Here is a 27747-nt window from a genome sequence, read left to right on the forward strand (position 1 = left end):
TGAAACTGTACAGGGCTCTGAAGGCTTGTGAGACTTTCTGGCCTCATGCAGTTCAGACTGCAGAAGGAAGCCGGCAAAAAAGGAAGAAGCAGCACTCGGTAAGCCTGCTCCCAGACATTTGCTGTTCTAGGATTGTAGGTGGAGAGGGGATAGGGACAGATGAATGTAGGGGGAGAGAAGGAAAGGTGATTATGCCAGTGATTGGGGAGAAGAGTGGAGGGAGAGGGAAGTTGATGATGATGATTCAAGGGGGGGGAGGTGTGGAGGGAGAGGGAAGGTGATAATGATGCCAGGGAGTGTGGTTGAGGGAAGGTGATGCCAGGGGGTGAATGGAAAAGGAAGAGAAGGTGATACCATGAGGTGAGGGAGACAGTGGAGAGGAAGGAAGGTGATGATGCCAGAGGATGAAGGAGAGGGAAGATGATGATGATGGTGCTAGGAATTGAGGGAGATGGCAAGTGCTGCCATGGGGTGAAGAGAAAGGGAAAAGAGGTGATTGGCATGGGGAGTGGAGGGAGACGGAAGAGAAAGCAATGATGCCAGGGGATGGAGAGGGAAATTGATGATGTCAGGGGTGAGGGAGAGGGGTGGAGGAAGAGGGAATGAGATGTTGCCAGGGGACAGAGGGAGAGGAGTGGAGGCAGATGGAAGGTGATGATGATGCCAAGAGTTGAAAGAGAGTGGTAGAGGCAGAGGGAAGGAGATATCAGGAGAGGGAAGGTGATGATGATGGTGGTAAAGGGAGAGGGAAGGTGGTGATGATGATGAAAGGAGGTAGGGAAGAGGTAGAGGAAGATGGTGATGATGCCTGGGGATGGAGGGAGAGGGAAGGTGAAGATGGTGCAAGAGTGAGGTAAGAGGTGGTAGGAGAGGGAAGGTGATGATACTGGGAGGGAGGGGAATGGAGGATAGAGGTAGAAGGAAAGGGAAGGTGTGATGATGATTCCAGGGGTGAGGAGATGGAGAGAGAAGGTAATGTTGATGCTAGGGAGTGAGGAAGAGGGTAGATGATGGTAATACAAGGAAGGGGGAAGAGATGGTGGGATAGCGAAGGTGATGATGATGATGATGATGTCAGGGGCATGGGGGGATAGGGAAGGGAGGATGATGATGATGATGCCAGGGAAGATGCATGATTATGATGCTAAAGGAAGGGAGAAGGTGATGAAGGTGACAACAAATACATTCAGCTGAAAGTCACCTATAAAAGCAGAATTATTTGTTTTTTTAATCACAATTAAATATTAATTTAAACCAGTATGCTAATATACGATTATCCCGGCAACCATAAATAGCATCTCCAACCCACTTATCATTTAGAATATATTATTGATCAATGTAACCGTAAAATATTGGCACCGCATGGATAACTTAGAAAACAATCAAACCTATTTCATGCCTAAATGTAAACTGTTGTGATGGTGCATTACTGAACGACGGTATAGAAAAGTTTTTAAATAAATAAAATAAAATAAATGATGCCAAGGGGTGGGGGGAGAGAGAAGAGAAAGTGATGATGGGGAAGTGGGTGGTGTGCCACAATGAAGTGACCCCTGTGCCAAATGTGCCATGAAACCAGAAAGGTTGGGAAACCCTGCTCTAAGACATAAGAATTTACACTTTGTGAATTTTCCTCTTGTCCCTGTAACAAATTAGGGCGTTACAATTGGGGGCTCAGTTTTTCCTTAAATTTCATTGCAAATGCTGTGTTAAATATAGGAATTCTATGTATGTATTTTTTAAATTTAATCATCCCCCTGCTATGGCATCCGATGCTCCCATTTAGGTGGAATTACACATTCTCTTTTGAGATAATCCCTGGGGGGTAGCTGCTTGTTTGCTGTTTCCTTCTATTTTATTAATTTTGTTTTTCCTTAATATTGAGACCTTGGATCTCCTCTAATTATGGACTTGATCTCTAGCTGAATTTGTATATTTTCCTTTACTTGTATCTTACTTTTATCTTTGGTATCAGCTTGATTTTGGTTTTCAAGATTATCTTGATGTATATATTTGAAATTGTATTTTAAAAAATTCCAAAAAAATAAGACGCTCATTAATAGACTGCATCAAAAAGGGCAAAGCAAAATATTCGTCTAGAGAAAAGATTGACTCTTGCAACACACAATGGACCTATCAACAATGTGTACAAACTCTGCCTTTCTAATACAGAAAGACAGAAGCAAAACATGCCAGACTTACTGGAGTTGGCAGGAGAAACCACCAAGACTAGTCCTTCTCACTCCATTATCGGTTCCAGAGAACCATTTATAAAAACGTGGGTGAGTGGCAACTGAAGGTTGCAACAGATGTTCTGGCTGCCATCTCCTCTTCTCCACTAAGCATGGGGCATGAGCAAGTGATGCCTGCATTTTATACTTTGTACAGTACCATCACCAGGGCAACACAATACAGCTGACGAGCATCCTGTTCTCTTTGGAGAAGAGACCAGGAGTAGCAACAGTCACTCTTTGGCCTCCAAATGTGTCCAGGTGTTCATGCGTGGCATAGCTACCTCCATGAGCATTGACGGGCATCCCTGTAATGAGCAGTTACAGCAACCGTGCGGGGCATTGTATTCTATAAAGCGCTATGCCAGTATGTGTGATGACTGTGTTGTACAGGATGGCTGGGTGCTTCCAGGAATGAGATGTATGAAGGCAGAATCTTCTCTATTACGACATGATTGCTAGGGATGCAAGGTAAGTGATGCTTGTGACAGGTGGGGTCCCATAAGCATGTGCCTTTAATATTGCTGGACTTTATGGAAGGGAGTGGTGCCCATGACAGTAATGCAGGGGTTTGATGATTGCATAGTGTGCATAAGGGAAAGGTATGTAACTAGTGTCCTGTTAATAATCTCCCTTCATGGAGAGGATAGCTGTGAGCGAAGGACGCAGACGGGAACAACTGTGTTTTAGTTAATCATTTAGAGACATGTTGGTTGTTCATGTCAGCAGTTCCTTGTGCCCTGAAGCTTGCTAATATATTGCCAGTTTGTTTTCTGATATACTAAGCATTTTTTTCCATGTGTGTGAGTGCTGGAATTGTCTCTATTGAATGCTATGGAGCCAGGAAAAATAAAAGTTTATGAGTCCGAAATGCTTCATTTTATAACCATTTTCATCATATTTGCTCCATTCAGCCTCCCACACAGCCTCTGCTCCAGCTTTTAATAGTAAAATTCTTATTCACCAGCTTTCCTGAATAGCTATTCAATTCAGCCTCCTTTCCGGCCTGAAAAATGGGTGAATTGACTCCCCCCTCCCCTCCCCTCCCCATCCCATGTTTGTGGAAACATGGAAATGGATCAAATTCTCACGAGGTAGGTTTGGAGCTCCTGGTTTAGCATATTTTGTGTTTAGAGAGGGTAAAGCGATAGAAACAGACAGAAAACAATTGTCTGCAGCACCTAAGCCTGTGACTTAAATGATTGTAAACAATCAAGGAGAGAGAAAAATAAACCCATATGCTGAGGCACACGCTGGTGCACTGTGCAGTACAGCAGCTCTGTCAGGAAGCGAGAGAACACCCCTGGAATTTCTACACACCACCAGGCGGCATATTAGCAGAGGCCTGTGGTGGAGCGTGGGGTGTGGAGTCTTCCGTAATTACAGAAACATCACATTCTGCTGACAGGAGTTAGTATTCTTTTTTTTTTTTTTTTTTTAATCAAATATTCCAAGAATTCTTTGCTAGATTGGGCAGAAGCTCTGTAGCATACGAGGGGTGTGAAATCACAGAATGCTCGATCAGTTTCACCCTACAAAGAGAAAGAAAGCGAGAAAAGAAAAAGAACAAAAATCAAATGCAGCCAGTTCGTGTGGAATACAGTACCTTGGAACTTATATCTAAACCTAGTCTTTTGTAGATAAAATGCAAGAATGAGATTTTTACATTTTTACATTTTAAACATCAGAGCACTGGGATATAACTTGCAAGTCTTTTATAAAATAGAAATGTTCAACAATTCAAAAATGTTTCAAAAAAATAAGTTTTCAATAAAGATTTAGTATGGGAGGTGGCTGGTTAGTTAATGATTATAAAAATATTATATAACCCTGTTTACCTTGGTTGGTAACAGTGGTAACAATTATATGAAACTAATAACCTTTCCTTCATAAAGTTGTTTTTTTTTTTTTTTATTATTAAAAGAATATGTTTTTTGTAGTTACAATAGTCCATTTCTGATTTTGTGATAACTGGGTTTTGTATGTGAGGCATTAAGCATAGAAACACAGAATTTGATGGCAAAAACTATGACTCATCTAGCCTGTTGCGATAAGCCTTTGATAAATGGCCCCATTAGCTGGCTACTCGGACGCTGAGATAGGCGCTCAGCTAGGTGGCTTTCAGGACACTCGGATGCTGACATAGGCCCCCTGAGTCGGCGCTGACACTTAACTCGTGCCCTGACCATGGCGGTAAAAAAAAACTCTCATTAAAAAACCCGCACTGGCTCCCTGCATTGCCTATGATTAGCTAATCGCCTCCTTAGCATGCATTGGCGCAGGAAAAATCGCGGGTCTGTAAGCGCGTTGGTACGCACTTTTGTCCTGCTCATAAAATCCTTATTACATCTCCCTATAGGGCTTTGCGCGGGAAAACGCACGTACAAACACGCATACATCCGCACACAAACCCGCGGCAGCTTCAGCGCATCTTATTACTTCAGCCCCAAAGTTTGCTAAGAGAAGAGGGAGAGAGAGAGGAGAAAAGATCTGCAATATCCAAAAGCTACTGGGAGGGCCCAGGGTGGAAGGGCTTACCTGTTTGGGAAGAGAGAGTGTAAAGGGACTGTGATGGTGTTTTGCATTATTTTGGACTTTGTGTTATTGGAGTACACTGCTCTCTAGTATGCTGTTTATGGACTTTGTTTTTCCTGCCACCAGTTTACAGTTAAATGTTTATTTTTGAACCACAAAACCAGAATGAAGAGTGTTTCTTTGGTATGACTGGACTGCTGTGCAGAAGAGCCCCCGAACGAACAAAAACCCCAAGGGCCTTGTAAAGCAAGACTTTTCCTCCCTGTGCAGGAACCCCAGAAGTTCATGGGGGGGGCCTTGCATGATCCGTGACCCTCTCCCCGTGTGCCCTGATGCCCAGGACAGGTGTTGGGCTATTTCGCAGCTTGATATTCAGTGACTTTTGCGTGTAAACAAGTGACTTCAGCCAATGAACGGAGCAGAAATCTCAGTGCGACAGCCTGAAGATCTCTATTTTTACTTGGTGATTTTTATTACAGGAGGGAGCAGGTCCTCTAATGTTGGGATTGTGTCAGAGTCCATTTGCAGGCATCCTTCCTGGAGGGGCCCTGGCAGTGTCCCGTGCTGGCAGAAACTGGAGACTAGAGCGAGTGCTTTTATTGCAAAAGCGATCTGTAGGCAAAAGAGAGAGTGTGAGGCTGTACTCTGCTCTGTCAGCCTCTGGGAAGAATAGTTTGCTGAGGTGAGTCTTTCTTTTGACAGGCTTTTTGGTAAATGTAGGTTGGTTAACAGAAAGCGCTCCTCCTTTGTCCCTGAGCCATTTTAGATTTCTGCGCCGAGGACAGCGTGCCTGGTCCCCAGCTCACCTGCAGCACACAAAGTGCAGGAAACAGGCCCCCTTTCCTAAGCTAGGAGCAGACACCCCCCCCTAAAAGTTCTTTTTGGTTTGTGTGAGGGGTATCCGGCTAATAAAATTTAAGTTCAATGAAAGAAGAAGCCCAAATCTGAAAACTACAATTTGTCATAATAGAAAGGCTGTTTCACTTCAGTGAGGCAGAGAAACAGCTGGGACTTCATTTATTTTATTTTTTTTTTAAATGAAGTAACTCCCAGCACAAACTTTATAGGAATCAGCTGTCAACCCAGAAAAAAAAAGATCAGGGTCAGGGCAGAGGGGGAATTTTGGTTTCTTTCTTCCTATGCACCTTCATCCGTTTCTACCTTTTGGTCTTTACCCAGTCCTTGATTCTCCCCTCCCTGGGCAGGTTGTGTTTTCAGGCTACGCACGATTAATATTCATGCATTTGGTCTAAGACAGGACTTCCCAAACCTGTCCTGTGGACCCCATAGCCAGCTGAGTTTTCAGGAAATCCACAGTGATTTTTTTATGAGAGAAACAACTCCTTCTGGGCTTGTCGTGCAGATTTATTTCATGCAGATTTGTTTTGGGTATCCAGAAAATCTGACTGGATGCAGGTTTCCCAGGAAAGGTTTGGATGCCCTGGTCCAAGAACCAGGCCAAGTTAAGTATTTTGTTTATATTGATGGGGGGCATGGAAATCTCAATGACCAGAGCTGGGAATCACTGATTTAGGGGCTTTTAAAATAGCACCCGGTTAATTACTGATCACTGGAGAAGAAGCAGAGGCAGGAGGGGGGCTGACATTCCACTGGCCTTTTTTTTTTCCCGAATTTCCTTGTTAATTGCTGAATGAAAAATGAGTGTTTGGAGTTCTGTAAGTAGGACTGATTTAGAATAACGGGCCCTTGGTGTTCCTACTTTGCTGGAGAAAAGCTTGTGGAACTATTCACGGTACATTTTTATCTTGCTGAGGGGAGGTGCTGTTTAAGAGTAGGAGTCTCACGCATGCGTTTCTGAGTATCTGTCACCCCCCAGCGGTTGTGAATTCATACTAGAGGGTGATAAGGAATTGTAAAACTGCAGTCTCCAGCCACTGGTCCCTTAGAGCAGCGGTTCTCAACCGGTGCGTCGCGACACACCAGTGTGTCGCCAAGCACCGGCAGGTGTGTCGCGTGGCTCCCGGTCCCTCCCGCTGCTCTTTCTTCCCTGCTGCCGTTGCCGCCGGGCTATCAGCACCTTCAAGCCCAGCGGGAACGGCAGCGGTGCAAAAAACAACTGTGGCAACCGCAGCTGGCATTTTCTTCTTCCCGCGCCTGCATTCCACCCCCCGACCCGGAACAGGAAGTGATACGCGGTGCGCGGGAAGAAGAAAGGCCGTGCCGCGGGAATTCTTCCTTCTTGGCCGCCGGCCGAAGAGTGAAGAGGACTGTGCGCCGCCGCCGGCGGCTGAAGAGTGGAGAGGCCCGTGCGCTGCCGCCGAAGAATGGAGAGACCCGTGCACCGCCGGCGGGACTGAAGTCAAGAACGAAGAGACCTGTGCGCCGCTGCTGGAGGCTAAGCCGGAGGGACTGAAGAGCGGAGATTCCCTGCGCACCCCCGGAAGTCAGGTCAGCGGCAGCTGATAAGCGGAGGCCAGGCTTATTGGGAAAAACAATGAGAAGAAACTCCGTGTGTGGTAGAATGTGTGCCTGGGTGCAACTTTGTGTGTGTGTGGTAGAATGGGGGTGTGTGTGTGTGGTAGAATGGGGGTGTGTGTGTGTGGTAGAATGGGGGTGTGAGTGCAGCTTTGTGTGTGTGTGTGGTAGAATGGGGGTGTGAGTGCAGCTTTGTGTGTGTGTGTGTGGTAGAATGGGTGCCTGAGTGGCAGCTTTGTGTGTGTGTATGGTAGAATGGGTGCCTGGGTGCATGAGTGAGAGCTTGTGTGTGTGTGGTACAATGGGTGCATGAGTGGCAGCTTTGTGGGTTGTGGTAGAATGGGTGCCAGGGTGCGTGAGTGGCAGCGCTTTGTGGGTTGTGGTAGAATGGGTGCCAGGGTGCATGAGTGGCAGCTTTTTGTGTGTGTGGTAGAATGGGTGCCTGGGTGCGTGAGTGGCAGTTTTTTGTGTGTGAGGTAGAATTGGTGCCTGGGTGCGTGAGTGGCAGCTTTGTGGGTTGTGGTAGAATGGGAGCAAGAACATTTGTATGTGATTGAGAGAGAGACTGGTCAGAGGTGGTGTGTTTCTATGAGAGAGAGACAGACTGGTCAGGAAGATGACTGGTGTGTGTGTGTGTGTGAGAGAGAGAGAGACAGACTGGTCAGTGAGGTGACTGGTGTGAGTGTGAGGAAGAGATACTAGTTAGGGAGATACTGGTCTGTGTGAGACAGAGACTGGTTGTGACTGGTTGTGGGCCCTAAGGAAGAGGACTGTGAGGACAGAGCTTCAGCAGCCACTGCTGCTTCTGGTGAGTGCTATTGGTCTGCAAGGGAAAGGAGTAGGAGAGTTGCTGGAGAGGGTAAGTAAAGGCGGCTTTTTAAGTTTATTTTTCTTGATTGACTGCCATTTTAATTATTGGGTATTATGTGATGTGTCTGCTGTTTTGAAATATTTTATTGATATTTGGACAATTTTTAATAATTTTTATGAGTTTTTAATTGTTGGATGTTATTCTGTTCATCAGTTGTTTTGTAACATTTATTAGTATAGTTTTACAATTATTTCTAAGTAGGTATCTATCTATAGCAGCTTGGCTTACTCTGTTTTCCTAATAGGAGGTGTATTAGTGTTTAGGGCCTGGTTAAATATTTGTAGTAGTAGGGGTATTGTGCCTGCCAGTAAAGAGAGTTTGTTTTGCTTTTACTGAGATGTCATCAGAACCAGAATATATTTTTTTGTATGGCGAGTTGTACAGGGTAATGCCCTAGATCTGCTTTGCACCCATTTTTGGGGGTGGAGGGGATTCCTGAGGATGCAGAATGTATATTTACATTTTGCCCCTTGACGGTCACATGTTCAGTGTGTCACGCATATGAGAACCATCTGTCAGGTGTGTCCCGGCCGAAAAAAGGTTGAGAACCACTGCCTTAGAGGGAGCCAGCTGTTCTCATCAATGATGTCATGTCTTGTGATAGGGAATATGAACCAACACAAGGAAATGGGCTGTAATAGCCTGTCATTATCACACAGATTCTTCCAGGACAGTATGACAGCTCACCTGTAATTATATGCCTAGGGAACAGAAACAGACCCAGGTGTGCCTTGCAGTTTGACGGCTGGCCTGTTACACAGCTTGACAGCATACGGTGCCTGTGGTCAGACTTGCTCTGGCAGATGACTGCAGTCGTGTCAGCATTTTGAGTGGCTCAGCTGTCACTGCACAGCTAGCAAGGTTTATTCGAAGCTAGGGCGTAGAGGATGCAAACGAAGTAAGAAGGTAACTTAGCAGAAGAGCTTGACGCTTCCCTCTACCGGCTTGTTTCCGGTTTGCTCCTGGAACATCATACTGTTCTGTGTAGCAACACTTCATTCCCCTTTCTGTTTGGAGAATTGTATTTTGTTTTAGTGTGTATGATGCGACTGCTGAGTCGGTGCAGAGTAAAGTAATGTAGTACCATAGCAGATGATGGCAGATAAGGACTTCGTCCAGTCCCAGTCTGAGCATTTGTTCTCTGTCCCTGTGGGCAGATGATCTTCTAAATTCCCATCCTTAAACCAATGCCAGGTCTTTTGCCCTCTCCTCCAAGTCATATCCATTGTGGGTATCTTGAGAACCAGACCTGTTTGTGAGTCAAATTGAGTATCTCTGGTCTACTCCCATCTGCTGAGCTGTGTGACCTGTTTGTAATGTTTTTTTTTAATTAAAGTATATTTTCATGGGTCTTCTTTTCGTTAAAGGTAAGACGTGTATCTTATTCACTCAGCATACCCAGTACATGGGGATCATAGCTGTGCCTGCCCCTTGTATGTGTGAAAACGTTACCTCTGGTTGTTAAAGCCGACTCCCCTCTAGCGGCTGGACATAAATATTAATGCTGCCCTGATGGCTAAGGGAAATTTTGTTATCAGCGCTGTAACACTTTTAGGGCAGGCTCTAGCAGAACTGTAGGGAACCCTGAGGGAAAACTGAAATTGCTGCACCCGCTTTGGGGTACCTCTGGCATTAGCGCTCCCTCCCTCTGGCTGTGGCTCCAGCGGGGTATAATCATCTCTCCCTCCACTCTCTGCCTAGCACCAGTATCCCCCTTGCTCACAGTGCCCAGCATGCCCCCTCCCGCCCAGCAGCAATACCCGCTCTTTCCCCTCTTCCCCTCAGCAGGCTGACGCTTCGCCTGCCATGACGGAGAGTGGCCTCCCTTCCTCCCGCACAGCATTCCCGAGCGTCCTGCCTGCAGACATGATATAGAAGGGTGCAGGAGGGAGGAGACTGTAGGGCACCCTTGATTGTGGTGCCCTGTGTGGCTGCACATGAGGCATTCCCCCAAGAGCCAGCCTTGAAAACTTTCTTCTGTTTGCCTTCCTGACCATAGGCTGAGTGTAGAGGCTTACGCTGTGGTTGCTTAGGAAGGGAAGCGTAGGAAGCGCTTGAGGTCATGTGATCAGACAGGGCGGGGGTGGGGTGGGGGGGTAAATTTTCTTTCTGTCAGCTTCTTGGGGCCGATGTAATAAAACCCACACTACGCTATATTTTAGAGCAGGTTTTGGTTTACTCACCTGTTAGAAACCTGCGGGTACTGCGGGACGTAGTAAGCCAATTAAATAGAGCAGGAGTTTAAATGTGCGCCAAACATATAAACATGCTAAAAATGTTTAGTGTGCATTCTCTCTCTCTGCCCCTTACGCTGTCCAATTTGTAGCCCTCTCCCTTCCCTGTATGTGTGTGTGTCTGTGGATTAGTGTTGAGGAGGGGGAGAGTGTTGGGTTGGAGGGTATGTGTGTATGGATGAGGACAATTGTAATTGCTTTGGCTGGCATAACACTGGAAATATAACTCCTGGGACAGAGATGGTGTAACTCACATTTCTGGTAGTCAATTTTTGTTCTGTTGCTGTACACAGATTGGCAAAAACAGCTAGACACATCCACATGCGCACAGCAATAGAATATCAAAGGCCTTCAGAATTCAGTTCATTTTTACTCCACTTCAGACCAGGAGCAAATGGGGGCCCTAAGCTTCCTGCCCTTTAGTGCACCTTCCTGCATTGCTGGGGAATAGGTAATGCCCTTCTTTAACATGGGATTTGCATGCACCAGTGCAAATTTTAGCACTGGTTTTTACGCCTGTTTTAGCATGCATTTTCTTTCATGCTAAAACCTCAGTTGAATTACTAGGATTATCTTAAAATGGAAAAATGTTTACTGAAACACGCGTAAAAACCATCGCCTATGTCGGCGCTCCTTATTTCATCAGCCCCCTTGTGCTGCGGTCTGCCCAGATAGCTTTTGTGCTACCCTGTCATCACAAACCTACAGGCCAAAAATTCTAATGCTCCCCCTCTCCTGTCCTATCTTAGCTGAAGCATTTCAGATGTTACTACCCCTGCTGAGTTACTTGCTCAGTCCAGTTCTCCTGGTTGATTCAATTCACACCAGTCAACAAGGTGCCCAGGTAAACCAGAGGTCCAGCATTATATCAGTCTCTCTCTTAATTGAAAGAATGTTCAAACTAGGCTGTACTGTTTGACTCGGGATCCCACATAAGTACCTGCCCTGGTGAGAGTGTCACTGGTAGGTTAGAAAGCACCAGTAGGGGTTAGTTGAAAGGGAAATGAATGACACAGTTTTATACCCCATCACAGTGAAAATGGTCTTTTATTTTAATCTGAATTGTGGAGAGAATGAGGACCCAGCTCAATATACTTCTTTGCTGTGCTTAGGTTGAGGAATGATGGCATTTGCTTGCATGTTAGGGTTTTATTGCTACATCGAACCTTCAGGGGGAACAATAACACATAAATACATTTATCCTTTGGCAAGTAAATCTGATGGCACCTGAGGTCCCCTGACCATGATCTATCTAAAAACAAATAATGTACAATACCTACAAAGGCCACTATTATATTAACAAGAGTAAAATGCGTTATAGAGTGCAAGAAGTATTATCCATATACAGTGTACTCTTGAGAGAGGATTCAGCAAAAGCCAAAAATATTACTCATTTACAGCTCGACTTACCCAGATTCTTTTTGGTCTCTAGAGTGTGAATGGAACCAAAAGCCTGAATAGCAGTTGCTGTTAAAACCCGTAATTCAGCAGAAGAAAGTTATTTGTCATGACTTTGAAAAAGATATTCAGAGAGGAGCCAACAAAGATGCTGGATTATCCCAGTCCATACCATCCACAGACCTACCTACAAACACTCATTGACCCAATAAATCTATTCACCTCCCAGAGTCGTCAGACCCAAATATATTTGCTTCACCCTGTGACAGAAGTGAGGGCCGGAGCACTGCTACAGCCAGACAAGTCCCTTAGCTTCCCACTTAATTTCATTTACACTTGGGAAATAATAGAAGAGTTTGTGATAATGAACTCCTTGCTTTTATTCTGTCGTAGGCATGCTCATTTTTTTGTTTTGTTTTGCATATTTTTTCTTTTTTGTTTGTTTCATTTGGTTTATTTGAAACAAAAAAAATGAAATAAAGAAAAATGAAAAACAAAACAAAATAATAATAAAGATAATTTTTGGGTCACCTCCATGGCAAATGAACAAAAACAAGCCACAAATCTCTTCTGGGTCCTCCTTCAATCCTCCCTGGATCTTCTTACCATAGCCACCTTTCTTCACAGTGCAGACGCGGATCCCAGTTGCTCCTTCTATACTGGTGTTACAGTCGTAAATGGTGCCAGCAGAGTGAGGCTGGCATCATTATCAATTTCTTATATATTAGAAAATGGGGTACCCATGTTAATCCAGGCATTAATTACTACTCCCCAATGCAGAGATTTGCGTAGGTTTATCTCATGTTTTCTTAACACGGAAATTTAAGTTTGGATAAGAGATGGAGTAAAGTTTCTGAGGTTAGTGTTAATCTGTGGGGCTAAACCTGGAGTTCACAACACAGGGATCCTGTACTCAGCATTTACATCCAAGAAACATGATTTGTGCGCAGAACATGATTTTTGCTCCTTAAAGTTCTGTGCACAAATCATTAGGCGCACATAAGTTGTGCTCATAAAACATATGCACACATGGAATGAGGTGTATAAAAGTTATACCTCTAAAATTTAGGAGCGCATCTGTTATGCTCTCAATTTATGGCTTGCATATATAACTTTTATAAGTAGAAATCATGTTTCCTGCACACAACAATGCACACATGCATATCAATAATGTTTTTTGTGCAAAATACTCCGAAAAGTGCTCCGACCCGGGGGCTGGTCCGAAGGCCTGGACCACGCCCCCGGGCCGGCGCCGCGCCCCGCCCCCGAAACGCCGCATCATCGGGTCTCGCCCCCGACACGCCCCCTTCCGAAAACCCCGGGACCTACGCGCGTCCCGGGGTTCTGTGCGCGCCGGTGGCCTATGGAATTTACACGGATTTACGCGAGCAGGGCTTTGAAAATCCGCCCGCTAGCATGTCTTTATGCGTGCATTTTCAGATCAGTGCACGCATAAAGACATGCTTAATGCATTAGCATAGCATTGACTTACTGCATTAGGGGTTAACTGTGTTTAGCTCGTGAGTAAAGAAAATGCACACAGGAGCTTGGCACACGTTTTTTACTCGCTTCTTATGATGGGGCCTTGGTGAATAACTTTTGATTTGAAATTTTTCTGAATTTAAGTGAATCAAGCTCTTGATCCATTCCAAGCCCCTTCTCTGAGCCAGCAAACACTCATGTCCACACAGGCCTTTACTTTAGAAGTGTTCTGATTCATCTTAGTGGTCGTCTATCACATTATTGCCGTATTATACAGCCAATGTCTACTTTCTGGATTTCCCTCATGTGCCTCAGAATTTCAGGTTTTGAGTGTGTGTGCGCCAATATATAGCATACTATGATTTTTATATGTGATGTTATAAGTTATAATTTGTTTGTACAAATGCTTTGTTAACATCTCTGTATTCTTGTCTTTTCACATTGTGGCGGTTATTGATGAGTTTTATTTTAGATCAGCCATCCCATGTGGTTAGGTTTACCATTGTATAGCTACAAAGTATACATATTTAAGTGTTATATGTGTCAAACAAATTTGCGTAGCAACTTGAGGAAAACTGCACACTAGCAGATTATGTGTTAACATTAACGATATGAAAAACTAATCAAAAAGACAACAACCAACGGGGAGTGGTATCAGAATATTATATAGTGTTTCCAGTCTCATGGGCTCTTGCCCTTACAGGGCTACAACCCCTCTCTTGTCTTTGAACACTGTTTTGATCACGTCATTTACCAACTCTCTGAGGGTTTGTCCATTTAAATTCTTTTTGTATTTTTTAATTTTCAAAAAAGTGCAAAAATGCCTCCCGTAAATTACCCGTGTTATTTTTAAAAACACACCTCACATTACCCACTACCTTTACTCATTAAAACAAAATGTTAATTGCTGATTATACTTATCTCTTTAGACTACAATTGTTTTACACGTGAAACTCGGCTACTTTGCCCAGATGGATTGCCCGACATTGACAATGTTTCGGCGCGTTCCTCGCGCCTGCTTCAGGGGCTGTCGTTCGTTCTCAACCATTCATTCTCAACAACTTAATTCAGCATATCATGATTCTTCCAGTATTCTCCTCATTCAAATATGGCGCTCAAATGCCGTGTTATATGTGTGACATATTGTTTCTTATGCTCTCGAAGGGAATGTCATAATAATCTTGTGTCAGGTTTAAGTGGTTTGTTTTTGTTCACTCTTGTACATGCGAATAGACTTTAATAAAGAATTGAAGTTAAAAACTACATTGCAACTAGTATTTGCTTAATCTCATAGGTGCTTTTTTCCCCACTCCTTTCCAGTGTTTTTTCTTCATATATATATATATATATATATATTTATTTATTTATTTATTTATATTTATACAGGTTTGTGTGTGTGTATACGTGATTTTGGACGTGCACCTCAGTGCGGTAATTAAATGGAACCAACGTCAAAACTAATTCAAAAGCAGTTAATCAACTAAAAGCACCTGTTTGGTCTGAAACTGAAAAAAAAACATTTTATTTTTGTGGTAACTTTTATGGATGACTTGGGTCATGCATTACTTCATGCTCAACCCTGCAAATTAGTTGAGTAGCAGCTCTGCTGCTCCCCTCCACAGACAGTCCTTAGTGGCAGCCTAGTTTATAAAACTGTTGTACACTTTAAAGATGCAGTAAATATAAACAATAGATATTAGAAAAATATGAAATGATTTCACAGCCCTCAAGGGTGGGGATGTCTTAGCCATTGCACAAGGATAACACCTTATGACTAGACTCCCGATGTTAGTTGTGTACCAGGTTCTGATCTGTGGCACCTAGTCAAGGATTATCACTACAGCGCCCGGATTAGAGAGAAGGGGAAGAGCATGTAAAACAGGGGGGAAAAAGCTGGGTGGTTGTGAATGAAGGCTCAGGATGCCATAGCCCAATAGAAGCCAGTTTCAATTGAGCTGGAAGCCCAAAGGTAACAGGAGGAAACTGCTACGCCAAAAAAAAAAAAAATCTTAGAAATTGGTTTGCACATGGAATATGGTGGCCAGCCTGCTGTTGTGCTTGTTCTAATTCACTATATGCACTATGTGTCCATTCACAGGGAGAAGAAGAACCCAGCGGGAACTGTGGCAAGGAGGAGGCCCAGGGAAATGGGGCTACTGTGAAGAAAGTGGGCCGGCCCGGGAGGAAGCGCAAAACCCCACAGGTGAGAACATCCATGCACACCAGCAGCAGCGAGACACTTCACAGTGCTGTGCAAATCAGAACTCTGGCAAGGGTTTAACCATTTGCTGTAGTTCAGCATATTTAAAGTAGATTTTATGTCATCAGAATACACATGATCCATGATCGTTATTCCTCTTTTGGCAAGGTGGGGGTGGGGAAGGGGGGATACTTACAATTTTCAAGTATTCAGTAGAAAAATATTCAGTTGCAAAATCTATTGAGAGACTATTTGTATATCTTTTAAGAAAATCTAATTTAATTATGACTGTATGTGAAAGGTGGACATGGTGTACCCGTGAACTCTAGATGTACAGAGCATTAATGCATTCTAGATGCATGGTGTATCGATGCATTCTTGATGCATAGGTCACCAACATACCCTTGATGCATGGAGCATTGATGAGCCCTCAGTGCATGGAGAATAGATGCAGCAGGAAACTTCATGGCCCATAGTATATGGGACCCATGCTTCTTTGGCACATCTCAATACATTGACACAATTTCTGATTGCTCCATCGATTCACTGCTTCAAAACACATGGCATCATGATTTCCTCTAGGATAACATCGATGCACACAACATTCATTGACTCATCGAGCATGGATTATGCTCATCAGGCCACATTGTCTAAGCAGCTTAATGTGGGCCACCTTAAATCAGTGGCTCAAGGGATCAGGTTATCTCTGCCCTTCCAATTACCAGAGCCCTCATCAGGTCAGAGGATACATCAGTCATATGACTAAATTGTGGGAATGGTGCAAAGTTTCTTTACCTCTTTGACTGGAGAGTTGGAGGGAACGATCTAACCATTCCCCTCTGTAATTGCTGTGATGATCCCCTGAATTAGAATCCCAGTTTATCCTATAGGGCTGAACACATTATCAGAACTCTTGGTACAGGGTTCCTCATCATCCTACTCAATTGCAGCAGAGTTAAATTGGTCAGTTGTGGTTGCCCAAGGTATTTCTTCTTGAGGCCAATTAAGCGATCCTCCGGATTTATCTTTGCTATTAGTTTTAGAAGAAGGATCTACAAATATACCTTCTGAACCACTTCTGGGCCTCCCAAACATATCCTGCTCTTAGGAATCTTGACATATTCTGAGTTTGTGGTGAAGATGACTACTGCATTGGGTGCCAATGTCTGTAAATATGGAGATCCCCATGCTGGTGTCTTTGAGCTGTTCCTCATGCTGGACACCACATCTGAACCAGTGATCATTCCAATACACAACCTTCTACATCTATTGCAGGTGAGAAGGTGAATCACACCTATCTCCGGTATTCCCACAGCTAGGATACTGGATCTGAAATAGAGAACCCAGAAGCCTCTGAGGTTTATTGTTTCACAATTGCCTCTCTGCCTTAAAGAAGGCATGGGAAAAAAAATGGATGAGAATTTAATCTGGTTTACCTCCATGGAAAGACTTCCAAGGCTTTCCCTTGCTACAACTAAGGGCGATCAGGTACACTTTGTCAATGTTCATGCATCAACTTCGGCAGATGATCATCTTGCTTCAAACCAACAAACAAGTTGCCATACTTAGTCAACAAACAAGGAGGCCCGGGATCATAGGCTTTCTGCCAGGAAAAGTTGATAATTTGTAACTGGGAATAGGAATCAGGCTGTCCTAAAGGCCATTTACCTTCTAGGAATCTCCAACATATTGAAGGACCACCTCAGCAGGGCATTCCACTCTCATAGGTGGCCTCCACAACATTCAGCAGCAGGAAAACTAGTCAACTTATGGGGTTTACTGTCAGTTGACTGTCCCGTCAAAGTAACACAGAAAGATATATTAATTCTGCTCAGTTTTTCCCATGGGTCTCAGACTGGTTCAGGATTTTTTCCTCATGTACGCTTTTTCAATGATACCATTGATCACCACAGCAACGTAATGCTATTGCGAGATTGCACATGCTTGATTCTCATATGTCCAGAATGGCTCATCAGTGCTTACCATTTCTGACATAACTGTCCACTAGTCCATCCCCTGTGATATATCTGGGAACTGCTTTATTATCCAAACCTTCCATTCCTCAATCTAATGGCTTGAAGATTAAATGCTTAGTAGTCACGGATCTCTTTATGTCTACAGCCAGGGCTTAATTTGGGGGCTGCAGCCTGGAATGCAGTTCTGGTGCTTCTTTAAGAGGCAGAGCAGCTGTCCTTATCCAGCCCCTCCACTTCAAGCAATATGCAAGGAAGAGGAGGAGGAAGGATGAGTTGTTGTTGACAGAGCAAAAAACAAAAACTCTGCTCCCTAATTCAGCCCCTTCCCTCCTGTTCTATGAGAAGCAATAGGCGAAGGGTTGTTACTGAAGCAGAAACTGCAGAGGAAAGAACAGACACAAAAAACAGTTTGAATTAGCACAAGTTTGCCAGTGGTCAAAGCTTCATCCCTGGCCATGAGGATTGGCACTACCGCTCACAAGTTTCTAACTGGTGTTAATTCAACTCCTTTTTATGTATGTTATCTAGGGCATAATTTCTGGTGGAACAACCCAGAATGGCATTCTGCTACCTTTTTTCCGGGACCCAAGGAAGTGGGGTAGAGCTGGCAGTGTAATTCAGTTCTGGCTCCCCTGCAGAAATGGAGCATAGGCAGTGGTGTAATTCAGTTCCAACTCCCCTGCAGAAACAGAGCAGAGCTGATGATGGCATGTATCATTTCTAGCCCCTTGGGCTCCAGAGAAAGCAAAGCAGAGTGATTTGGATCTGCTTACTCTGAGATGGAGCAGCCACATGGCCTTGATTTCTTGGAACAGTTCAGGCCTTGAGGGGTAATGGCCAAGGTCAAAGAGACATGAGGTAATGCCTGTCAGCCCCACTGCTACTGCTGCTACTGGGTGTGTCATCTTCTTGGCTGCTTGCGATCAAAATGAGGGAGGGGGAAGAGTGTGAGTGAGGGGATGGTGAGTGGGGGGGGGGGGGGGAGGCAGAATAGTGAATGAAGGGATTAGAGGAAAGCAGAGTGAGGGTGGAGGAAAAGCAAGAAAGTAAATGAGGTGTGGGGTAGGAGGAAGAGTGAGCAAGATCAGAGGAAGGGGGAGGCAAGTGAGTGAAGGGAATGGTGGGTCTGTGGGTTGTGTGATGGGAAGAGTTAATGAGAGGATCAACATTTTGGGATGTGAGTTAGGAGATCGAAGGTACTGAGAGAGAAGACTTGGCAGTGTGTGAATGAGGTGGCAAGGAAAAAGTGAATGAGGGGAGGGAAAGGATTAGACAGTGTGTGCTGGGGGAGAGAGAGAGAGTGAGTGAGGATAGCATATGGTACTGCGCCCTTACTTCCTCCCGTTAGGAGGCAAAGAGCAGGATGCACTTTGAATTTCAGACCCTCTCCCACCCCATCTGAAGCAACGGGGTGGTGCATGCTAGTCTGTCCCCACCCCCCAAGGCAGAGGATAACCACCCTATTCCAGCTCAAAGAAGAGATCTGTACTTTACTGGTCATGAAAGGAGAGGAGGAGAGATGCTGGAGAGGATAAGCTTCCAGGAAGCAGGAATTAGTGATCATAGGGGAGAGTGGGGCTCAGGAACCATCAGGGATTGGAGATGAGACTTGGAGGCTCTAGGACCATTGAGTGGAGATGAAGGACCACTGAAGGAATTGAGGGGAGAGACTTGGGATGGAGAACTAGGATCACCAAGGCAGAGAGAAGGAGGAGAAGGTAGAAGCATCCATTTTCCTAGCCCACTGACAGCCACGGGTTAGGAAAATGGAATTTCATTAATTGAGCATCCCTTTTCCTAACCTCCTGATTGCTGGTACACCTTTTTTGTTTTACTTTTTTTTAACCTTTTGGTTTCTCTGACTTAATATCACCACGATATTAGGTCGGAGGAAGTAAATAAAAGCAGTATTTTCTTCTTTTCTGTACACTTTTTTGGGCTGCTCAGAAATTAACACCTGCTGTGGGTTGCATGCATGTGATGAGCATTATTAATTTCAGGAGGGGGGGGGGGGAGTTGGATGTGCATCCAAAACACGTGTCCAACCATGGGTTAAACATTGTGCTCAGCTGAGCGCACTGTATTGTATCGGCCTGACAGTGAACACTCCACTGCATCTCTTAGCTTGGGACTCCCCACATTTAACCTGCTTATCAATGGAAAAAGCAAGCTTGCTCACCTTAAACGATGTTTTCCCATAGATAGCAGGATGAATTAGTCATGGAATACCCACCCGCCTCCCTGGAGAGTCGACTTCTTAGCTTGATTTAGCTCTGATACTGACTGAGGAGGCTTGTGAGGCAACGCCGGTGCGGGAGCTCCCGTTCATGCTCTGTAGAGTTCAAATCTCTGCTAGCTAGAAGAGACAAGTTCATTTGGTGCAGCCGGATGACATCACCCACATGTAATAGCTACGTCATCCTGCTATCTATGGAAAATACCATTTTCAGTAAGAAAACTTGCTTTATCTGATACATAAACTATTACCCTCTTATCTAACAATTGTAAATTATATTTATGTGAATTTGTCCTGGCAAAGGAACACTCCTGCTAGAAGTTTTAAGACTCTACAAGGAAGTAGTCAACTGACAAATCCCCTGGGTATGCCTTGTATACAGGTAACATAGGATGCTGTGAGGCTGTGAAATGTCAACAAGGCCTTTCCTGTAAAAATACATGAGATTCTGAATCATGGCCATTTTCTTTGCACCATGTCAATCTATGATTTGCCCCCACAGTGCGACCCTCCAGACTACACACTGCCACTCTAGACTCTCTGTGAATTACCCCCACAATGAGACTTCTTAACCCCACACAGTCCTGATGGCACCCTACTTGACTTTCATCCAGCCCCTGACAATTGAATGGGATTGGGCTTTTTTTTTTTTTTTTTTTGCTAGAGGGGCACACAGGTGAATTTATACAATGGAAATTCCTTGCATTTTAACTCTGTGGTCAGTAACTGAGCTCTCTGAGAGCCTGATTAATTAATGCTTTTTACCCATTCTTGTGTCTAGAAAAAAGACCTTATTGAATCAAGCCCTCATTGGGAAAATCTCCATTATGACATCAAAAATTGGGTATGAGATTATTTACACAACAACTCAGCTGGTGACTGATCAGTAGTTTTCTATTCAGCAGTATATATGTGACAAATGAATAGAAAGATGTATTTGGTTCATTATATTTTTCTCCACTGTGTTTGAGTATGTGATACTAACAGATTTATTATGGGACAATTTTGCTGCTTGTTTCATAACATCATGTGTACACCCCACATTACATAATATGAATATAGGGATCTTTATCAATAGAGTGGGAGAATATTTATCGAAAGCCCTTAAATTTACTCCTCAAACCATTTCATTTCAACAACAATAAAAAACAAAACCCCTACACACACACACTGCACACTGGTTGTGTTGTTCCCAAGAAAATCTCTCTTATTTGTAGAAAGTGTCAAGAAAGATATTTACATCAGAACAGTCTATATGCAATTCTTCTGCTCCTTTGTCAGGAGAACAGTATATTGTCTATTAACAACAGAAGGTACTTAAATATATTGGTCCTCCCTCTGTTACAACACAACCTCAGCCTCTTCTCACCCATTGAGTTAGTTCCATAAGACTCATCACTAGAATACTCTAGGCTGGATATTTAATACCAAATATGTATGAGAACTGGTTGTTATGGAACATACTATCCTACATGCAGTTTATTTACTTTTCTTGTTGGGTATATGTTCACACTTTGCAGTATCTCAAACTTTCAAATATGATACTCAGTGCTCTGTTTTTTCAGTGTTCTCAGGCTGTGATAAACATTAATTTCTCAAAAGGATTGTGCTCCCTCCAGAGTAATCTGTCCTCTGTCTGAGATAATCATAATGCAAATGCTTTCCTCTTTGGTAGAGGAAAGAGCAATCTGTTTCCTGTTTCTTTTTTACAGGGGCACTCCCAAACAGTCTATAGAGGTCTCTGTACTCCTTCTCTTGGCAAAGCGACTAGACCAACTTCTGCAATCGGCAAGGTTGCACATAGGGTCAGTGCTTTGCTGTGCTGCCCTTACACACATGAAATCATAAGCAGCTAGGTTTGAACAGTGATGTATGTCTGTGTGTGTGTATATATATAATCACTGGGATGTGCACAGGAAAAATTGTCATTTAGTTTCTCATGTGGTTTCATGAGAAATATTTTCTTTTCAAATTTTGAGGTTTTTTCCATTTTGCTTTTCGTTTTGGAAAAATAGCGTGCACTAATTTCCGAAATGAAAAACAAGGAAAAAAACCCTGTGCATCAAATCCTGGGGTCTCTGGAGGCAGCAAAGTTCTTCCAAAAAGATAGTATTAGCAAAAATCCTTTCCCAACTCTTCCTTTTGTTTAAAATAGCCACCCTGCTATCAGCCCCCAGATAATCCATCCTAGCCCAGCCTCCCGACCCTTTCTCAGACTTACCAAAATCATTCTGGTGGTCTAATGGGGGCCTGAGAACTATCCCTCCACTCTTGGTCCCAGTATCTGCCAGTTTCAAAAATGGTGCCGGCTGCCCTTTGCCCTTATCATGTGACAGAGGCTATCCAATGGTAACAGTAGCCCCTGTCAATTGATGGGGGCAAAGGGCAGGACATGAGAACAGATGGTTTTTTGCTAATACCTTTTTGGGGAAGATTGCCTCCAAGAGTAGTGGGGGATGGAACAAAGGGGGTCTCTGAGTATCCCCCCCCCCCCCCGATTACCATGTTTGTCCAGGAAACTGGTGCTCACAAAAAAATGATAGAAAATAAAACATCTGGCATTTCAAATAGCACATCCCTAATAATCACATAACTTGGTGCCCTCCAGACATCACTGCCTAAACCTCTGTTCCTTACAAGTACATAGGTTGGTGCATGAAATCCTTGCATTGTTTAGATATTCCAGGACTGTCACATAAGGACTTAAAAGCTGTATATGAAGCACTCTTCTATATTTCCAGTTGTCCATTGGAAGCCCTCCATTGGAATCCAAGTCTGAGTATGATTGAGTTGCAGAGAGCAATCCCTAGAAGGTAGGAGAGCTATAAGTAGGAGGGTTCTCCAGGAGAGAGATCGTACTCACCTCCCATTCCTACCCCATGTAAGCAAACTGCCAACTGTAAGTGTGCCCCCCCCCCCCCCCGGTCCAGACTATGAATAACTCCTCTGCTTGGGATGAGGAGTACCACATGAGAAATTCTATTTACTAATATGATTTATCTTTGGGTTCGTAGCCTGAGTGAGTTATGAGATAGGTTCTTGGTCACCTCGATATCTGTGCCCTTCCCAAACAACCTCTCATTTGTGGCACCACAGATCAGTTAAAATTACCAGAATAAAACAGTAATTAACCCTTTTACTAGTACTGTGTAAGTAGACTAAGTCCAATCAGAACATTAAATGAGAAAAGTACAGTAGTGAAGTATACTGCTTTCAAAAATTGTCTTTAATTAATCTGGATTACTCAAAAAGGGGAGGGGAAACAGATCCACCTCAATATCACCTGTTTATAAAGGGTGCACGCTGTCCCAAACACAAAAGTGTGTGGAAAGAAAAACAATCAAGAAAATGAAGACGTCCCTCTTGATGGTGGAGCTGCCTAGATGACAAACCAAATAGATGAGCACTACAGTGTGGGGAAAAGTCTCTCTCTTTTGGGGAGCTTCCCCAAATGGTTTACTTGGTACTTTTTTGACTGGGTAACCAAGGAATTGGATCAAGGAAGAGCGCTCGATGTCATCTACTTGGATTTCAGCAAAGCTTTTGATACGGTTCCACACAGGAGACTGGTGAATAAAACGAGAAGCTTAGGAGTGAGTGCCGAGGTGGTGACCTGGATTGAAAACTGGTTGACGGACAGAAGACAATGCGTGATGGTAAATGGAACTTTCTCTGAAGAGAGAGCGGTTTTAAGTGGTGTACCGCAAGGATCGGTGTTGGGACCGGTCCTGTTCAATATCTTTGTGAGCGACATTGCAGACGGGATAGAAGGTAAGGTTTGTCTTTTTGCGGATGACACTAAGATCTGCAACAGAGTGGACACGCTGGAAGGAGTGGAGAGAATGAGACGGGATTTAAGGAAACTGGAAGAGTGGTCGAAGATATGGCAGCTGAGATTCAGTGCCAAGAAGTGCAAAGTCATGCATATGGGGAGTGGAAATCCGAATGAACTGTATTCGATGGGGGGGGGGGGGGGGGGGGGGGGAAAGGCTGATGTGCACGGAGAAGGAGAGAGACCTTGGGGTGATAGTGTCTAATGATATGAAGTCTGTGAAACAATGCGACAAGCCGATAGCAAAAGCCAGAAGAATGCTGGGATGCATAGAGAGAGGAATATCGAGTAAGAAAAGGGAAGTGATTATCCCCTTGTACAAGTCCTTGGTGAGGCCTCACCTGGAGTACTGTGTTCAGTTCTGGAGACCGTATCTACAAAGAGACAAGGACAAGATGGAAGCGGTACAGAGAAGGGCGACCAGGAAGGTGGAGGGTCTTCATAGGATGACATATGAGGAGAGATTGAAGAATCTAAATATGTACTCCCTGGAGGAAAGGAGGAGCAGGGGTGATATGATTCAGACTTTCAGATACTTGAAAAACTTTAATGATCCAAAGACATCGACACACCTTTTCTGTCAGAAAAAAATCAGCAGAACCAGAGGTCACGAGCTGAGGCTCCAGGGAGGAAGACTGAGAAACAATGTCAGGAAGTATTTCTTCACGGAAAGGGTGGTGGATGCCTGGAATGCCCTTCCAGAGGAAGTGGTGAAGTCTAAAACTGTGAACGACTTCAAAGGGGCGTGGGATAAACACTGTGGATCCATCAAGTCTAGAGGGCGTGAATAAAGTGGAGGCAGCAAAACACTGCACGGAGCGGCAGTAGCTACAGCGGCATTCAAATACTGCACGGAGCGGCAGTAGCCACAGAGGCATTCACGGAGCGGGATGCCAGTGGCCAGTAGATAGTGTTCCACCTTCACGGAGCGGAAGGATGGAGGGCTGCTATCTCCAAAAAAAACAAACAAAAAAATAAAAACAGGGGTGGGTAAGAGTATGGGGCAAGGGGGTGGCCTGCTTGTTACAGCAGTTGCTACCCCTAATTGAGCTGGATGTCACTTGGATGCAGATACGGAGCTGCTCTCTAAATTGGTGGTGGGGTGGAGGGGAATTAGGGCTGGAGGGTACTGGAAGCCAATAGTAACAGGTGGGAGAGAGAAAAAGGGAAAAAAATGGATAAAGTGCGTAGCTTGCTGGGCAGACTTGATGGGCCGTTTGGTCTTCTTCTGCCATCATTTCTATGTTTCTATATGTAAACTGAAAGCTGGACTGGTTTCAGTCTCCTACAGAAAGACCATCATCTATCAGCTTCTCTTTCCCAGCACTATCTTGTGCGGTTGTACCTACTAGCAAGGGTTTATGCTTGATTTTGACTGAAAGGCTAAAGGAGTTAAAATGAGATGCTTTATTTGTTACAAAAGGCAAGGAAATAAATCTTCTCCCTCCTTTGCTAAGATACTCTGTACAAATTTTAGATTACTTAGGAGGCTGATCCAGTCGTGCTCCTGGGCCTGGATATCTCTCTGCTCCTGGCTCTTCTGTCCCTTGTTGGGATTTTACACCTAGCTTGGCTATGAAACAAGAATAGCTGTCTGTCTCTCTGTTTCCTCAGAGCTCAGACTTCTGTCTCTCCCTCTCAATAATTAGCTCTTCAGGAGAAGAATTGATTGCAGGGCTGCCAGGCGTACTCCTCTCTTTCTGGCTCCTTGTTCCAGCTCCTGGCCATCTCTACCTCACACACTCAGACAGAGCCAGCCAAATTGTACCTTTTCTACCTTAAATGGTCTACTAGCATTCCTTTGGCTTCCTCTTCTATGGCTATATAGTGCTGTTCTCTGGGCAGGCTAAACAGTATAGTCCTTTTCCCAACTTGTTAACACTGTGAGTGCTGGATACTGGTTCTTGCAGAACATTTGTCATTCACAGGAGAGCACATAGGGGTGTTTGACGTATTTTTACATTCCTTCAACTTGGCTGCAGTGGCTTGCAGTCTCTGCAGGATTGAAAACCCCTTTCTGACAGATCCAAAATACATCACTCAGAACCAGACACAGCTCAGTCCACACTGTAAGGCTCCAACACATGATAAGGTCGTGGGGGCAGGAACCTGGTTGATAGTAGCTTGCTGCAAAAGATTGCATATGTGCCTTCTAGAGGTCTGGACACCACCTTGAGGAGTGGTGGGAATGCTGTGTGAAAGATTGGGCAGTGAGGAATGGAACCCCAGGGAATTGACTTGTGAGTTATGGTAATAAAAGATTGATAAATACAAGCACCCTCCCACCTCCTTCACTGGCCAGTGATACCATCACCCAGTCCTATTTTTATTGGCCTCTTCCACATTTTTCCCTTCAAAGTTTCTGCTCCATTTTTTTGTTCTGCCCTCAGGCATGTCCAATAAAATCCTCAAAACACATTTTAGCATCAAAGAAAGTATGCAAAGGTGTTCACAATTTAATATATCAATCAATCAATTTTATGTCTCCCACCTTTCCATTAAAAAGTGCTCGATGAGATAACAGTAACAATAAATTACAAAGCAATCAAAGTCAATGCAGAATTAAAACATAAGTATTCAAGTGTAAATATTCTATGTTGCAATAAAAATTAGTAAAATATTTTGCATGCAAAACAAAGAAAAAAATGCAAAATACTAAGTAAAAAAAAAAAAATACAAAGGTCAGTAAAAGAGATCTGAAATTGTGCCAAAAATCTAAAACGCTAACTAAAAGCCTGCTGAAAGAGCTATGATGTAGTAATTTTCCTAAAAATTAAGTGCAGTAGTTGGAGGATAAATGTGCTTCCATTGGAATTTGGTTTCACAATTGTTGAATAATGATGGACAGTGCTCTACCAAGTGTTCCAGCCAATTTAAATTTAGAGAAGGAATTGTCAAAAGGGCTTTGGCAGCTGATTGTAAATACCAAGTAGGAGAAATAAGTTGTTAACAATTTCTTCAGTATTCTGATCCCAATGCATTTAAGGTTTTAAAAATCAGGATTAAAATGTTAATTCACAACGAAGTCTAATGAGGAGCCAACATAAGATTGTGAATTTTTACTTAATCCTTGTGAAACGCTTGGTGCTGCTAAATATGTGAGCCTCAAAATGTTGCAGAAACTGCAATCTAGGTGTAAGCATTTGAGAGAGGCCAATATATAAAGAATTGCAGAAGTCTAAGTAAAATGAAGTATAGCTGAGAATAACAGCTGCAAAGCTTGAATTTTCAAGGAAAAGGTGAAAATGTCTAACTTGCTTTAAATTTATGCAACAGCATGAATTTAAGGTTTCCTAGATAATTTTGAGTCTAAGATGAACTCTAGACTACGAACTTGGGAGGTAAAAGGTAAAGTCACTCCATCTAAAATTACAATAACCTCAACAGACACCTTTATGTTGAAACCTGCTTCTTTCTTATGACAGTAAGCACAAAGAGCCTCTTTTTATACTCTACCTTTAACCTGAAATCTGCCTTATTCCTATACCATAATAGTTTATTTGATCAAAAAACAGAGCCAATGAAACTATGGCTAACAGTCAGGAGGACACTTACGAACTCTTTGAGAGATGGTCAATATAACGCGTTGAGATTGCCGATTATTTGGTAATGACTGTAAACAACAACAGTAGAAATGCACTTTTCAGAAAAATAATATTAAAATTAAACATCCGTTTTCTTCTAAGAGTGAGACCCCGAGGCAAAAAAAAACCTGCCTGGTGTATAAAATCTTAGTCTGAAATCACTTACGTGCTTAGAGCAGTATACAATCTGCTATGGTTACCTTTACCGCGTCAAAGATGGTCTGTCCGCTGCCAAAACGCTGTTTTTAAAGGAATTACAGTCATTACCAAATCAGTAATCTCAACGCGTTTCTTTAAATTTATAAATTTATGTATTTCTTGATTTTTTTTTTCAGACTACCCCCAAAAACCACAGATGAAATATTCATCAGACACTGTGTTATGATTCTTGAAACACATTTGTATTATGTGTGTGTGTGTGTTTGTCCGTATGTGCACAGAGCTACCAAGGTACCCAGTTCCAGAAGGAATACTATTTGGCTAGTCCTAGTTCTCAGCTCACATCCCAAAGCTATGTTGAATTTATAGTCCCTGATTCTACCCATTGAAATCAGAGCTGCAGGTCCCATAATGCATCAGAATGGGGTTATCAGAAATCCAGGACTGCCCTACACACTCCCACCTGGAACTGGGTAATTCAGCAAATATTTGAAAGTATAGGGGCGGATTTTAAGAGCCCTGCTCGCCTAAATCCGCCCAAATCCGGGCGGATTTAGGCGAGCAGGGCCCTGC

At 43.6% G+C, this 27747-nt stretch overlaps 1 protein-coding gene across 1 annotated transcript in view; it reads left to right on the forward strand.

Moving 5' to 3' along the window:
- LOC115088641 (DNA (cytosine-5)-methyltransferase 3A-like) overlaps window positions 1-27747 on the forward strand; it is a 636171-nt gene that overhangs the window by 216534 nt on the left and 391890 nt on the right. The window contains exon 3 of the mRNA XM_029596904.1: window positions 15286-15390. Within this exon, the coding sequence (XP_029452764.1) occupies window positions 15286-15390 (105 nt within the window). The remainder of the gene's footprint in view (window positions 1-15285; window positions 15391-27747) is intronic.

The sequence above is a fragment of the Rhinatrema bivittatum genome, chromosome 3 (assembly GCF_901001135.1).
Source record: "Rhinatrema bivittatum chromosome 3, aRhiBiv1.1, whole genome shotgun sequence".
NCBI classification, from domain to species: domain Eukaryota; kingdom Metazoa; phylum Chordata; class Amphibia; order Gymnophiona; family Rhinatrematidae; genus Rhinatrema; species Rhinatrema bivittatum.